The 12126-nt window shown below is 40.1% G+C and overlaps 4 protein-coding genes across 4 annotated transcripts; 3 read left to right on the forward strand and 1 right to left on the reverse strand.

The window, feature by feature from the left end:
• Positions 1-71: 71 nt before the first annotated feature.
• Positions 72-5417, reverse strand: LOC110863303 (mitochondrial carnitine/acylcarnitine carrier protein). The gene is made up of 7 exons (XM_022112578.2): positions 5075-5417; positions 4638-4829; positions 4438-4552; positions 4157-4353; positions 3930-4050; positions 716-892; positions 72-479 (listed from the first exon to the last, which is right to left on the reverse strand). The coding sequence occupies exons 2-7, from the start codon at positions 4773-4775 to the stop codon at positions 292-294; spliced, it is 936 nt and encodes a 311-aa protein (XP_021968270.1). The 5' UTR covers positions 4776-4829; positions 5075-5417; the 3' UTR covers positions 72-291.
• On the forward strand, positions 1156-4148 carry LOC118433664. Its single transcript, XM_035845835.1, has 4 exons — positions 1156-1277; positions 1351-1509; positions 1591-1722; positions 1801-4148. Exons 1-4 carry the CDS (start codon positions 1212-1214, stop codon positions 3868-3870), a joined length of 2427 nt encoding a protein of 808 aa, XP_035701728.1. The 5' UTR covers positions 1156-1211; the 3' UTR covers positions 3871-4148.
• Positions 5418-6840: 1423 nt separating the features above from the next.
• LOC110854032 (N-alpha-acetyltransferase daf-31) lies at positions 6841-8768 on the forward strand. The gene is made up of 4 exons (XM_022102430.2): positions 6841-7052; positions 7182-7478; positions 7697-8015; positions 8102-8768. The coding sequence occupies exons 2-4, from the start codon at positions 7225-7227 to the stop codon at positions 8486-8488; spliced, it is 960 nt and encodes a 319-aa protein (XP_021958122.1). The 5' UTR covers positions 6841-7052; positions 7182-7224; the 3' UTR covers positions 8489-8768.
• Positions 8769-9516: 748 nt separating this feature from the next.
• Positions 9517-11964, forward strand: LOC110856135 (GTPase Era, mitochondrial). The gene is made up of 7 exons (XM_022104587.2): positions 9517-9786; positions 9942-10066; positions 10134-10308; positions 10528-10786; positions 10865-10947; positions 11020-11200; positions 11263-11964. The coding sequence occupies exons 1-7, from the start codon at positions 9664-9666 to the stop codon at positions 11463-11465; spliced, it is 1149 nt and encodes a 382-aa protein (XP_021960279.1). The 5' UTR covers positions 9517-9663; the 3' UTR covers positions 11466-11964.
• Positions 11965-12126: the final 162 nt, after the last annotated feature.

Raw genomic sequence — 12126 nt, forward strand, 5'->3', positions numbered from 1 at the left:
TGCAACTTGCATAATGCAAGTACTTGTACATTAGCGATATGCAAATTATTATGCAAATTATTTAACTTGTATTCATTAACTCTCATGCACATATATTTCTTTATATCTTTGGTCACAAAATTATTCAGTCATCTACAGAGTAACATAATAATGATTTAATATATATAGAGTTTTTTATATTGTTTAAGTCATGATCAACAAGGCAACAATGCGGTCACTGAAGACTTGGCCTTTTTTAAAGCTTATGCAAAAATATACCTAACACTGTGTTCCAACTAACATTACAAGATTTTACAAGTTAGGGGCCGCCCAGTTTAGAAACTTGAGGGCAACTTCGTAACCCATAAAGCAGGCCGCGTTGGCAGGAAAAGCTCTGAGCATGACGGGGACACATCCCTTGTACAGGGCTTTGGGTCCCTCCTCCTTTATGATCTTGGGGAAAATGTCCCGTACTCCGCGAGGATACATTCCTTCAGGTGCTAAGATTAGAGAAATTTAAACGTAAATTAGACATGACAAGAGTAGTAGTGTACACTTTTAAAGTACTTATTTGAGTAAAATTTGACATATTTGGTATAGATTTTTTGTAAACAAAATTTGCTTGACAAAATTCGCAAGTGAGCAGAAACATGCTGTCTCCTCAATTTTTGTAAACGTTGAAAAATTTACACAATTAAAAAGATTAGGCCTTCCATCATTTATTATGTCTGTCTACCTGTTTGTAGTCTACTTTTCATAACGTCCGCCGGGATGGCGACGGCCCAGTTTAATATCCCGGCACACCCACCGGCCAACAAGGTTCGCCACGCGCTGAGTTCCGTGCTCCCTGGCGGGGCGAGGGCTTTCTTGAGCTGTTCATACGTCATGAAGTACATGGCCGACGCAGGCACGTCTGTAACATGAAACAAAGTTAGTTAATTCATCGCATTTCAGATTCAATAGTATATTTCCACTCTCCATTGAATGAAATTGTAACAAATATTTGTTTAACATGACATTGTAACGGAGATCATCTCTACAAATAAATACAAACACAAGAACGCAGAATGAACTTAATTCGTGCCCGAAGAGCAAAAGCAGCAGCAGCAAGGAAGCCGTTTCCGATAAAGACGAGCAAGAGATTGCTATTTCCGGTGCTTTTAGTCCCACGAAGAACACGATGCCAGAAATATGTAGCAGTTTCATTTCGTACAACACAAGAAGAATCAGTAATGGCCCCTGTCACTACGATACCAATATTTGCCGTAATTGTGCTTATCCTGATAAGCGTGGTTCAGGTGGGTGAGCTAGATAATCAACCCCAATAGTTAACTAGTTATAAATTGCCAATTTAAAAAATGTGCTTTGCAGGAGAACGAGGCAGACGAGGGCGGCTGTCCCAGCGACTGCGTCTGTTTCACCGAGTATCTGTCCAATCTCCAATCGTGGAAGTGGATCGAGACGGATGTCAACGTTCAAAAGGATGATCCCTTCCACGAGGACTTTAACCCCTACACTGAACATAACGAAGTAAGAAAGAACTTCTATTTTGAAAATTGTGTGTGAAATAATCCACACGATAAGCAAGTTCATGGTAATATTTTTCTTCAGGTTTACGATAATCCTGCAGCCGTGCGGAGACGTCAAAAGGAGAAAATCCTCTCCACTGCAACATGCATGTTGCGAACTAACTCGTCCTCCGCTCTCGCCGTGACTTTAGCTCGACTTGGTTCCTCATTACAAGTACGTACATACAATTAATAAAGTGTAAAATAAAATTAAATTTGTACCCCAATTAATTCACATATTACGCTTACGTAGATCCTCTCCCTACTCCAAGCCCCTGGCTCAGGTCAAATTTCATTAGAAAAAACTCACCTCTCACAAATGCAAGACTTGATCGGGCTAGAAATTCAAGGCTACTCCATCTCCAGTGCCCCCTCCTCCCTCTCAATTGCCCCCGACGCCTTCTCCAACCTTGGCAAGTTGACCTATCTCAGCCTCGAGCGAGTCACCCTGCTCCAGGGTGACGCCGCCTCCTCGTCCACGACCAAATACAACTTCACCTACGGGTCCGAATACGTTGATGACGAGCAGATCATCATCGTCAAGTCAAAACCCGACTCAAGCTCGGACACCATCGTTCCGTACAGTGTGTACCGTGAAGAACAGCAACAGCAAAGCAAAACACCTCCACACCCGGTCGACCCCAAAATAACGGTCGCCTTCACAAACCTCGCCTCCCTGCAACACCTCCGCATTTCCAGCTCCCCTCTGCAAGACATCAGTTGGGACATGTTTCACAAACTTGACTCCCTCGGATTTCTCCTCCTCGACGACAATGATCTCCTCTTCCTCCCTGATTTCGTCTTCTACTCAACCCCAAACCTTGGAGCGCTGTCTTTGTCGCGAAATCGTATCCTAAACTTGCAAACTGTTGGGCTCGCAGGGTTGTTGACGCTTCAAAAGTTGGACGTTTCCTATAACAATATCACCTACTTGTCGGAACTCTCGCTACCACCGTTTCCGCATTTGGAAGTTGCAGATTTTCGTCATAACCCGATAACGTCTATATTTCCGAATACTTTTGAAATCATGAACTCTACAAAGACTTTGTTCCTGGGGAGTGAGTCGACTCAACTGGAAATTAGTACGAATTCCTTCTTCGGTCTCGTCGCTCTCACCCGGTTGGATATTTTGAACGTCCATGTCGAATTTTTGGAGAGACCGATGTTGAAAGGGATGCCCAACCTGAAGTCGCTCACCGCCACGGGAACAATAACTCGCATCATGTATGACGCGTTCAGTGAGGTGGCCAAGTTGGAAAAGCTTATTCTTAAAGACTGTGCGATTAAGAAGATTTCGATGGACGCGTTTTTTGGGTTGACAGCCCTCGTGGAGTTGGATTTGTCCCATAATGAGATTGGCTTCCTCCCTCCGGGCATCTTCGAACAGCAAGTTTCTCTCAGGGAGGTTTTTCTTCAGCACAATTCCCTCAAAACGTTGCCACCATCAATATTTGCAAAAATTCCGGCAAAACTGATCCGCCTCGAGGGCAATCCGTGGCACTGTTCTTGTGACATGAAATATTGGGACCCCAGCCAAACCAACAAGATTAAGCGGTATCATGTCCCTCCGCCCAATGGAACGTTCTGTGACCCACAATTCTTCAAGGCAGCGGCCTGTTATGCCAACTATGAGCCAAAGTTTGAGGCGAAATATGTCTACGAGAAGAGAGTCTCTCCCGTGTGCCAGGCTCCATCAGATTTCAAGGGGAAAAGCGTCTTTGAAGTGCTTAAGAAGGGGTTGCACAATGTTTGTACCAATTCTCTCCAGCAAAATATTTCCATCCTGTTGACATCCAGTAACCCGACAGAAACGTTAGAAATTATGGGCACTGTTCGAATTCCGACTGAAAAGGAGATTGAGAAGAAGTTATTGTTTCCGGAGAAAGTGAGAAAGCCGAGACCAACGAGTGCAGCAATCTTGGAGAAAGTCAATATGTCAACTGATCCGTATTTCTCGTCGTCGTCAGGCAATGGCATGACCTCGATCTCTTCGACGACACATCACCTCATCATCCCACCAACCATCTCTATCCCAATGGTTCTCAACTCCCCATCACCACCACCATTGTCACCACAGGAAGAAGAAGAAACAAACAAACGACGAAAACCGAACCGTAAAAATGGTCGAAATCGACCCCCTCCAAATATTGAGGAGCACGACATGGAAGTTGAGGATAACCGGATCAATGTGCTGTGGTCACCACAAGCAAATGGGGCCGACGTTCGTCCCCGCACGATATATCCCATCTCTAAGAAAGCTCTGCAATACATGAAGGTTCAGCAAAAGAGACAGCAGCAGCAGCAGCGACAACAGCAGGGCTAGTTTTTTTTAGTTTATACAAAATACCACATTTTAAGATAACATACGAAGTACATAAATACCTCTTAAAAGTGTGGCACACGTCCCCTTATACAAACTCTGCACCCCGCCCTGTTTCACTAGTTGTTTTGCACAGTCGACGGGACCATTGTACTTCACCTCGGCTCCTTTCCCTTGCTGGATCTGTAATTGAATTCAGTCTACAATTAGATTTTCTTACCTAATTAAACTTAATGAATGGCATAATAAATAAATTAATTACTTAATAGCTACAAATATTATATGTTACTTGTAAAAGGCACTTTATTCTTTCTCCCGGCGTCATTATCACGGTCGTCATTATACCCGATATCCCACCAGCGAAGAACATTTGCAGGGCGGAGAGTTCCTCGTCCTCGTGACGAGCGACCATCTGCTTGCCCACGCCATAGCCGAAAAAGGATAGGGCGAAAATGGGAGCAACGCCGACAATAGGGGCCCCCATTCCTGACAAGTTCGTGAAACAGAATTGTAATTTCAACTTAATTTCAATTCATATCTGGATAAAATAAATGCCTTATCTACAATTACCCTTATACAGTCCGAGGACGCCTTCATGCTTCACAATTTTCTTGAAACAATCGTATGTTCCCTTGTACATCAACGACTCGCCGGGTTTTGGGATTGGTTGTGTTTGCAATCTGACCTATTTTGATGGTGAATAAATATATTTATGTGCAATTCATTACATTCTAAAAAAATAGAGTATCGTTGTTCTTATCATTACGCACCTTGATCGTGTCCAAGGGATGACCTGCCGAGACGAGACACATTCCTCCGAAACCACCAGCTAAGAAATTTTTTATCGCACTGACAGGGGGCGGCTTCGCCTTCTTCGTCTCCGGAACAACGTCAACTGCTTTGGTCATAGTTAATTGGTTGACAAAAAGTGGATGAAAATTGGTGAAAGATCAGCTCTGAATCTAAAATAGAAATAAAGTTGGATATTAAGTCGAATTTACAAATTATTATGAATTTTAAAGTATCGATATATATTCCTTGGTCAAGAGTCTATAAGGAAATTACAGAACTAAACAAAATTCCAAAGCTACAACCATCCAACTACACATACAATTATTTGCTTTAAATAGAACAATAACATAAAATAAAGTGTCATATACAAATTATTTCATCACCTGGATTTTACCAAATTAATTCAAAATTTTACCTGAATAATTTGTCTGGCAGTGTTATTTCACAATATCACAGTCTTAAAAGTTTAACTATGCAAAGGAAAGTAAGCCGAGTTACTAAATATCTTATCAGTATTTTTGATAAGCCGGGAGAATAACTGGCAACTTGTTTTCTTGTGACGAAATAATACAGTAAATGAACAGGCAATACGAGACTGGATTTTATAGACTAAATTGTGGAATTTCTGTATTTTACTCTAAATTATTTATTTTATTTACTCCGTGTCTTGTTCATATGAAAACAAGTGGATTGGGTGGATTTTTTTTGGGCAATAAAGTATCAAGTCCAAAAGTCCAACAAATGTCTCACGTTACATATTTCAGCAGCATCCGAAAAGCCACGATTCCGATTCAATTCTTTTGTATGCAAATTATTCAGCATTAAGATTATGTACATACGCTTCGTGTTTAAATGGTGTTTACAGGCATAATTAAACACAAACAAGGCCTAAATGGTTTTGTAAAAAAAACTAATTAAAAAAATTTGTCAAATTGAGACTGGATTCATGAATAAATCAATATTTTTTATAGATTTATATAGATTTATATTTTTATATGCTTTTATAAGTGAGGTGGGAGCTGTTGGCCGCCCTAAGAAGGGCGTTTCCAGAGCACACGACGAGGACGTCGCTCCCTCGTGCTCCACGCGGGCGGGCCCCCACTCGCGCCCGAAGGCGTCCGCGGACGTCTACCTCCCGCCGACCGAGAAAACCCTGCCCACGTCGCCGCCTCTGCAACCGCGTTCCCCATGGGGGCTCGTCTTACCCTCGCCTTACGAGGTGGGAGCGCACCCGTAAATCGGCCCCCATTAAGGCTTCGAACTCGGGAACCCGGCCAGCCCCAAGGGGAGTGCAAGCTAAAGAGCCCGGTCACCCAAGGGTTGGAGGTAGAGAGCCCCTCTCACTTGCCTAGCGCCACCACGCATTTTGGCAAGCCCCGCCGGCTCCCCACCCGGTGAGTCTGCTTAGTGGGCGGAGTGTTGGAGGGGGACTTCCCGTAAGGTTCTCCCCTTACAGCATTGCTCCCCCGGGAAGAGAGTCGGATCACCGGCCGAAGCCAGTGGTGGGCCCGACTCCCCAGAGAGGCAGGGCGGCCCAAGGGCGCAGCTGCAATGGGGAGCTCACCCAGGGACATGTCCGTCCCCTGCGAGCTCCGCCCGCAGACTGACAAAAAATTCTGGTGCAGCTCCTTTTATACCCTCTGGAGGGCGGTGAAAGTGGAGAAAGTCCTGCCATACCTATCTATGTTGTAGTCAAAGGCATACCTACACAGGTTATACGGCTGACACGCGCATAACCGCTTATCACACTACTTACATACATATGTGTACACCCAGTGTGTATACCTACATGTGTTATAGCCACATACCGGTATCTGATAAGCCTTCAAATATCACATTCCGTGCTATATATAAAGGTATGCCGTATAGCCACTTATCTTCCGCATGTTTCGTCTTTACAATTGTTACTAATAACTCATTGTTGGGTTGGGAAATGTCGAATCTAACGTCAGTTTTTCGATTGCGACATCATGGGAAGGGGCACATGGCCAAGAAGTTTTCTTACAATTGGTCACTTAAAACTTTAATTATTTGAATCAAGACCAAAATTGTTCGCATCATGGAATTGTGTTTGTCCACCAAAATTTTAAACTAGATTAACAAAGAATCACTAACGCTATGGGACAAAGAGAAGCTGTTCATTTCTCATGTAGAAATCGCTTTAGTTATATTTCACAAACCATCAAAGTTGTGGCGCATTTAAGCGAGCGGTTTGCTTTAACAGTCTCCTTTCTTTCTTTCCCTCCTGCTGCTGCAGTTTTACTCTACGTGCTTCCGTCGGATGTTTTATAATATTTTTTAAAATAAATTTGACACTAGATGCATCAAAGTATAAACTTGTAACTCCACAATCAAAATTAAGTTGTATCGAGGAGACGAGCAAGATCAAAAACGTGAGTAGGAATGACCAAAGTGTCTCGTTTTTATTTTATTTTTATCATTCTTTTTTTTAAGCGAATTATAATTTTCTCTGTTTAATGAGTCAAGTTTATAATTCTCTTTTATTGCAAATGGTCCACTAGATTATCATCACAACTCGTCACGGAATCCGTCCTCAGAATCAGAATGGTGTCCATCCGAAAAATGCGCATGGTCGACCTGACCTCCGTCCAACACGTGAATTATGTCTGTCTTGCTGAAAATTTCCGTTTTAAGTATGCCATGTATCACTTGCTGGCATGGCCTCAAATCTCATTTGTCGCGGAAGACGTCGCGAAAGGGACAATCATCGGTTATTGTCTCGCCAAAATGGACGAAGACGATTTTGAAGTTCGCCCCTTGGGATATATAACGTCACTCGCGGTGCATAGGCAATATCGGTAAATATAAATTTACTAATCCAATTTTTAACTGCATTGAAGTACCACCAATCTTGGGAAGTATGCTAATTTTGTGAAATCGGGTTTTAAAATTTGGGATAAAATTTTTAAAAAACTTGGATACACAATTTATGAATTTGAATTACTTTCCGGAAATCTAAACGTGGATTGGTTGAATATTCATCAATTTAGAATATTTTGCACAAATTTTGTTTCAGCCGTCGAGGAATTGCGACTCTGCTTATGGAACAAACGATTCAGGCAATGATTTCAGTTTTCAACACGCCAGAAGTAACTCTTCACGTCCGTGTTACCAACGCGCCCGCGATCGTGCTGTACACGAAGATGAACTTTAAGGAAGTGTGTCGCGACCCCCGATACTATTTTGACGGGGAGGACGGAATTCTTATGAAACTCGATCTACTTCAATACGCGCTCTTGCGTGGGGTCCAGCCTGCCGATAGGGGCACGTTCTTTCTGAAGATCGATTTAAAAAAGATGATCAGACAACAGGATAGTCTGAAATCTGATGATTCGGTGAGTTTTTATGTGTATATTTTGTTCTTTGTTAAAAAACTAAGTACCTTTTGGTCTTTATTTTGAGTATTTTGCATACATTACAGTTCGTGGCAGAGGAACTAGAGAAGTTGAGTCTTCAAATGAAAGAAAACGATAGGAAGAAGCAAGCTGAGGCAAATTGTGAGTTCGGGCCGAAAGCTTCCACTTCCTCTGACGCCTTAAAAGCGATGAGATCTGAAGCGTCATCCCCTTCATCGAGTACAACGTCGACGCCAACATCAACACCAACGTCGACCGCAACGACAACGAAGCGGACACGGTCTGAAGCGGAGGCTGCAGGAGCTGCGAGATGGAAAGCTCGAAAGGAAGATAGAAGGAATAAACGCAAGTGTAAAGAATCTGGTCAGGACGAGACCCCAAACCGGAAACCCGATCCTGATGATGAGCCCGACGAGGGTGCGACAGGATGTTCTTCTCCTCGTGTGCCATAGATTTGACTATTTTACGAAAAAACGGAATTGAATTTTAACTTGGATAAGGACAGGTTTTAATACTGATTTTAATTTATATTTATTTTAATAATTTTATCACTTATAATAACACAATCAATTTACAACTTAAGATTTATTTTTATTATTTCATCTATTATAATGATACACAATCAATTTATAATTTAATAATTCCAATGTGTTTTTAAAATACTTTTTTATACAAGATTTAATGTAATAAATAATTTCAATCGTGCCATTCTGCACAATATTCCTAAATTAATCATGAATATCTAGTTGTGTCATTGTGAATGTATCATCAAATCATTATGCCAGTATCACTATTATTATATAGCTCTATATTCAGTATACAGATATTCTAAATTAGAGACGGGTCAGTAGTTACATGTGTATATTCGATAATCGAATTTCAATTACAAGAATAATTTCTACAAAGTTTGTTGATTATTGATTGATAAAATGAGGGTTTAGTCAAGACCCTGGTGAAAATGTGGTTCTTTCGATGAGCCCCATATCGACAACACCAAGAACAATTAATTTCAGGGAAATCGAATAAAAAACCTTGTAGATTTATTTCATCGGACGACCAAGACGACGCCGTACGGTTAAATCCTTCCCATATACATTTTGATGTTCCTTGTTAATCAATGAAACAATTCACGGAGTCATTGGTAAAATGGTAAAATCCGTAAACTTATAAACTTTTATAAATATTTGTAAGGAAAATTAGCTTACAAATTTTTCCAAGTTTACTCAGATCAAGGGCGTCGTTTTATTTTGTAAAAGTATGTAGTTTGTAAAGTATTATATTAAATTATTACCAATAATGACTGCGTGAATTGGCTCACTATTTTCTTTAAAATTCATTCCGATATTTTAGTATGCATGCAATTAATTAACCAGGTTTACAAACATTTCATCTCAAGTCATGAGATGAGATTTTTAACGAAATTGCATTTATGCAGTTGTCTCAATTTTCCTGTACAGTGGATTTCAACCGGCTGCTTCTCTCTCTGCCGGCCATGTGTGTGACACACACTGTGTGTATGTGAATCGCAAAACTGCGACTTACTGACTGATTTTCGTCATTGTTTTGTTAATTGATAACACCAAATATTTTAGGCCTAGTCACTAATATAATAAATAATTAAAGCGAGATGCCGACGCAGAATTTGACCTCGACTTCAATCTCATTGGCGCAACGGTTATTCAAAGTTGCCATCGTGGGTGTGCCAAACGCTGGGAAAAGTACCCTTATCAACAGTCTTCTCTCAACGGTGGTAAGTTTCCTCTGAAATATATTTGTAAGGTCAAGGGTCAACTATTAATAACTAGTAAATTAGTTGGTAATGAATTGTTGTTCAAATAATCGAGGAGGATCGAAATGTAAATCATAGTTAAACTATTAATAATTAACGTTAATTTTATTTTAAAGGTTTGTCCCGTCTCGAAACGAGTCCACACGACGAGGACTAACCAATTTTCCGCTTATCTTCAAGACAATGCTCAAATTGTGCTGGTGGATACGCCCGGAATCGTGAATGTCAAAGAGATCAAAAAGTTTGTAACTATTTAACATTTCCTAATTTAAATGCCAGGTGAAGCTAAATTACTATTACTTTTGTAGATTTGCTTTCTCCAAGGATTTTGTATTCGGTCCGGACAGATCTATCGCTGCGGCAGATCTTGTCGCAGTGATTCACGATGTATCAAATAATATTTCGAGGAATAAACTAGACCCACGAATTAAAGCATTGTTGGGACGGTTTCCTGATAAGAATTCCATTCTGATTTTAAACAAGGTAGTCAAAAACAAGAAAATATTGATGTATAAATGATGATTCATATCACGTGTAAATTTTGTCAAATTATGTATGTAGTTTACAAACGTGTACACAATTTGTAATCGAGAAAAGCTCATATTTTTGCAATTCTACAAAGTTTACACGGTTGGAATGATTGACCAGAATGTAAGCTAGCTTCAGAAACAAAAATTTAAACTTGTTTGTATTAATTTCAAGGTTGACGCAGTAAAGAATAAAAACACGCTACTCGATACCGTTCGAATCCTGACATGCGGAATTGTTGACGGCAAACCCATCCAAATGAAAAGGTCTCATTTTAGTCGAGTCAAGGAGGAAAAGATGCGGATGACGATGGAGAATTTATTAAAAAGGGCGAAAGCACGAGTGGACGAACTACCACAGGATCAGATGGAATTTGATGATAAAATCAAGAAAATGATGACTGTGTCCTTTTCACAAGAAGAAATTCAGGAGGGTAAGTGATTTAAAAATCAAAATCTAGGTCTCAATATCGAATTTCATTAATTCTCTGTCAATCTCATTCTTTTGTTAGGCCTGAATCTCATAGGATGGCCAAAGTTTCATGATGTGTTTATGATATCAGCGTTAACAAATGAAGGCGTAGATGCATTACGGGTATGATTATAGTTTTTTATTAGTTAATTAAATTGTTATTAGCATAACTGACCCACTTCTTCAACCTTTCAGGAATATTTTGTCCTAAACTCCAAACCTGCATCGTGGCTGTATGCCGAAGATTTTTTGACTGACGTAAAACCACAAGAGTTGACAATCCGTGTCGTCCGAGCCCTCTTGTTGGACCACCTCCCACAAGAAATGCCCTATAAACTTGATCCCAAAGTGGAATATTGGGACCGTAATGACACTGGTTAGTTGGCTAACTAAAAAATATTTCAATTTTTAGTTGAAATTTTACAAATATTATTCCAGGTGAACTAAAAATCATTGTGCAGCTTTTATGTCCCAACGAGCGTTATGTTGGTCGCGTCGTGGGAACGGGGGGCTCAATTATTAGAAATCTAACCCTAGCTACACAAACCATTTTATCAGATTTACTCCGCGTCCCTGTCGACCTTCTCATTAAACCTTATACAAAGCAGAGCAGCAAGGACAAGGACAAACCGTCATCGTGATTAAGTCCAGAATTTTGTACTAATTAGTCGTTTATAATTTTGTGTGAGTCTACAGTAGTAGAACTTATATATGCTGTTTAATAAATGTTTACTGAATTTTTATATGTAGATTGATACGCTCAGAACATTTATAACCATCATTATCTATTTTAAAAATTGAAAGTTATAAATATATAGTTTAAGTTGACTCGAATGTTGTATACTTGCTGCATAAAGTTTGCACTGTTTTATTCTTTCTATTCTATGGTTTTACCTGGATAAATTTGATAGATTTATTGAAGGGGCCTAAAATGGGAAAACAGTTTGAAAACTGAACCTGCTCTCAGAAAATTCATGATATTTCGTAATTTTAACGTATTACGACGTACACGTAAACTTACGACGATTGACGTTGGAGAATTGCAAAATAAAGAATTCATGATTGTCTGTCATTCATAAATCGAACTCTGCGTGAACCTTTGTTATGGAATTGGATAATAAATTGCAATTTATATTAATACGGGTTCTCTTGAATTTTACATGAGCTTAATAATAAATTATTCTTAATCAAGGAAGACCAATTATCTAGTTTTGCATAAATGTCACGCGTCATGTCGAGATAATTCATAATTAAAATGCTCTTCTCTTCCCGAGATGGATATTTTCATGACACACTTATTTC

This window comes from Folsomia candida, unplaced genomic scaffold (assembly GCF_002217175.1).
Source record: "Folsomia candida strain VU population unplaced genomic scaffold, ASM221717v1 Fcan01_Sc001, whole genome shotgun sequence".
NCBI lineage: Eukaryota > Metazoa > Arthropoda > Collembola > Entomobryomorpha > Isotomidae > Folsomia > Folsomia candida.

Excerpts from the sequence above, each read along its gene's own strand:
- LOC110863303 (XM_022112578.2), bottom strand. The coding sequence starts at position 4,775 with ATGACCAAAGCAGTTGACGTTGTTCCGGAGACGAAGAAGGCGAAGCCG. Across the intron at positions 4,051-4,156 it reads GAATAAAGTGCCTTTTACAA|ATCCAGCAAGGGAAAGGAGC; the intron begins GTAACATATAAT and ends ATTCAATTACAG. Across the intron at positions 893-3,929 it reads GTGTGCCACACTTTTAAGAG|ACGTGCCTGCGTCGGCCATG; the intron begins GTATTTATGTAC and ends TTCATGTTACAG.
- LOC118433664 (XM_035845835.1), top strand. The coding sequence starts at position 1,212 with ATGGCCCCTGTCACTACGATACCAATATTTGCCGTAATTGTGCTTATC. Across the intron at positions 1,278-1,350 it reads TCCTGATAAGCGTGGTTCAG|GAGAACGAGGCAGACGAGGG; the intron begins GTGGGTGAGCTA and ends TGTGCTTTGCAG. Across the intron at positions 1,510-1,590 it reads CCTACACTGAACATAACGAA|GTTTACGATAATCCTGCAGC; the intron begins GTAAGAAAGAAC and ends ATTTTTCTTCAG.
- LOC110854032 (XM_022102430.2), top strand. The coding sequence starts at position 7,225 with ATGGTGTCCATCCGAAAAATGCGCATGGTCGACCTGACCTCCGTCCAA. Across the intron at positions 7,479-7,696 it reads GCGGTGCATAGGCAATATCG|CCGTCGAGGAATTGCGACTC; the intron begins GTAAATATAAAT and ends ATTTTGTTTCAG. Across the intron at positions 8,016-8,101 it reads GTCTGAAATCTGATGATTCG|TTCGTGGCAGAGGAACTAGA; the intron begins GTGAGTTTTTAT and ends CATACATTACAG.
- LOC110856135 (XM_022104587.2), top strand. The coding sequence starts at position 9,664 with ATGCCGACGCAGAATTTGACCTCGACTTCAATCTCATTGGCGCAACGG. Across the intron at positions 10,067-10,133 it reads AATGTCAAAGAGATCAAAAA|ATTTGCTTTCTCCAAGGATT; the intron begins GTTTGTAACTAT and ends TTACTTTTGTAG. Across the intron at positions 10,309-10,527 it reads CCATTCTGATTTTAAACAAG|GTTGACGCAGTAAAGAATAA; the intron begins GTAGTCAAAAAC and ends ATTAATTTCAAG.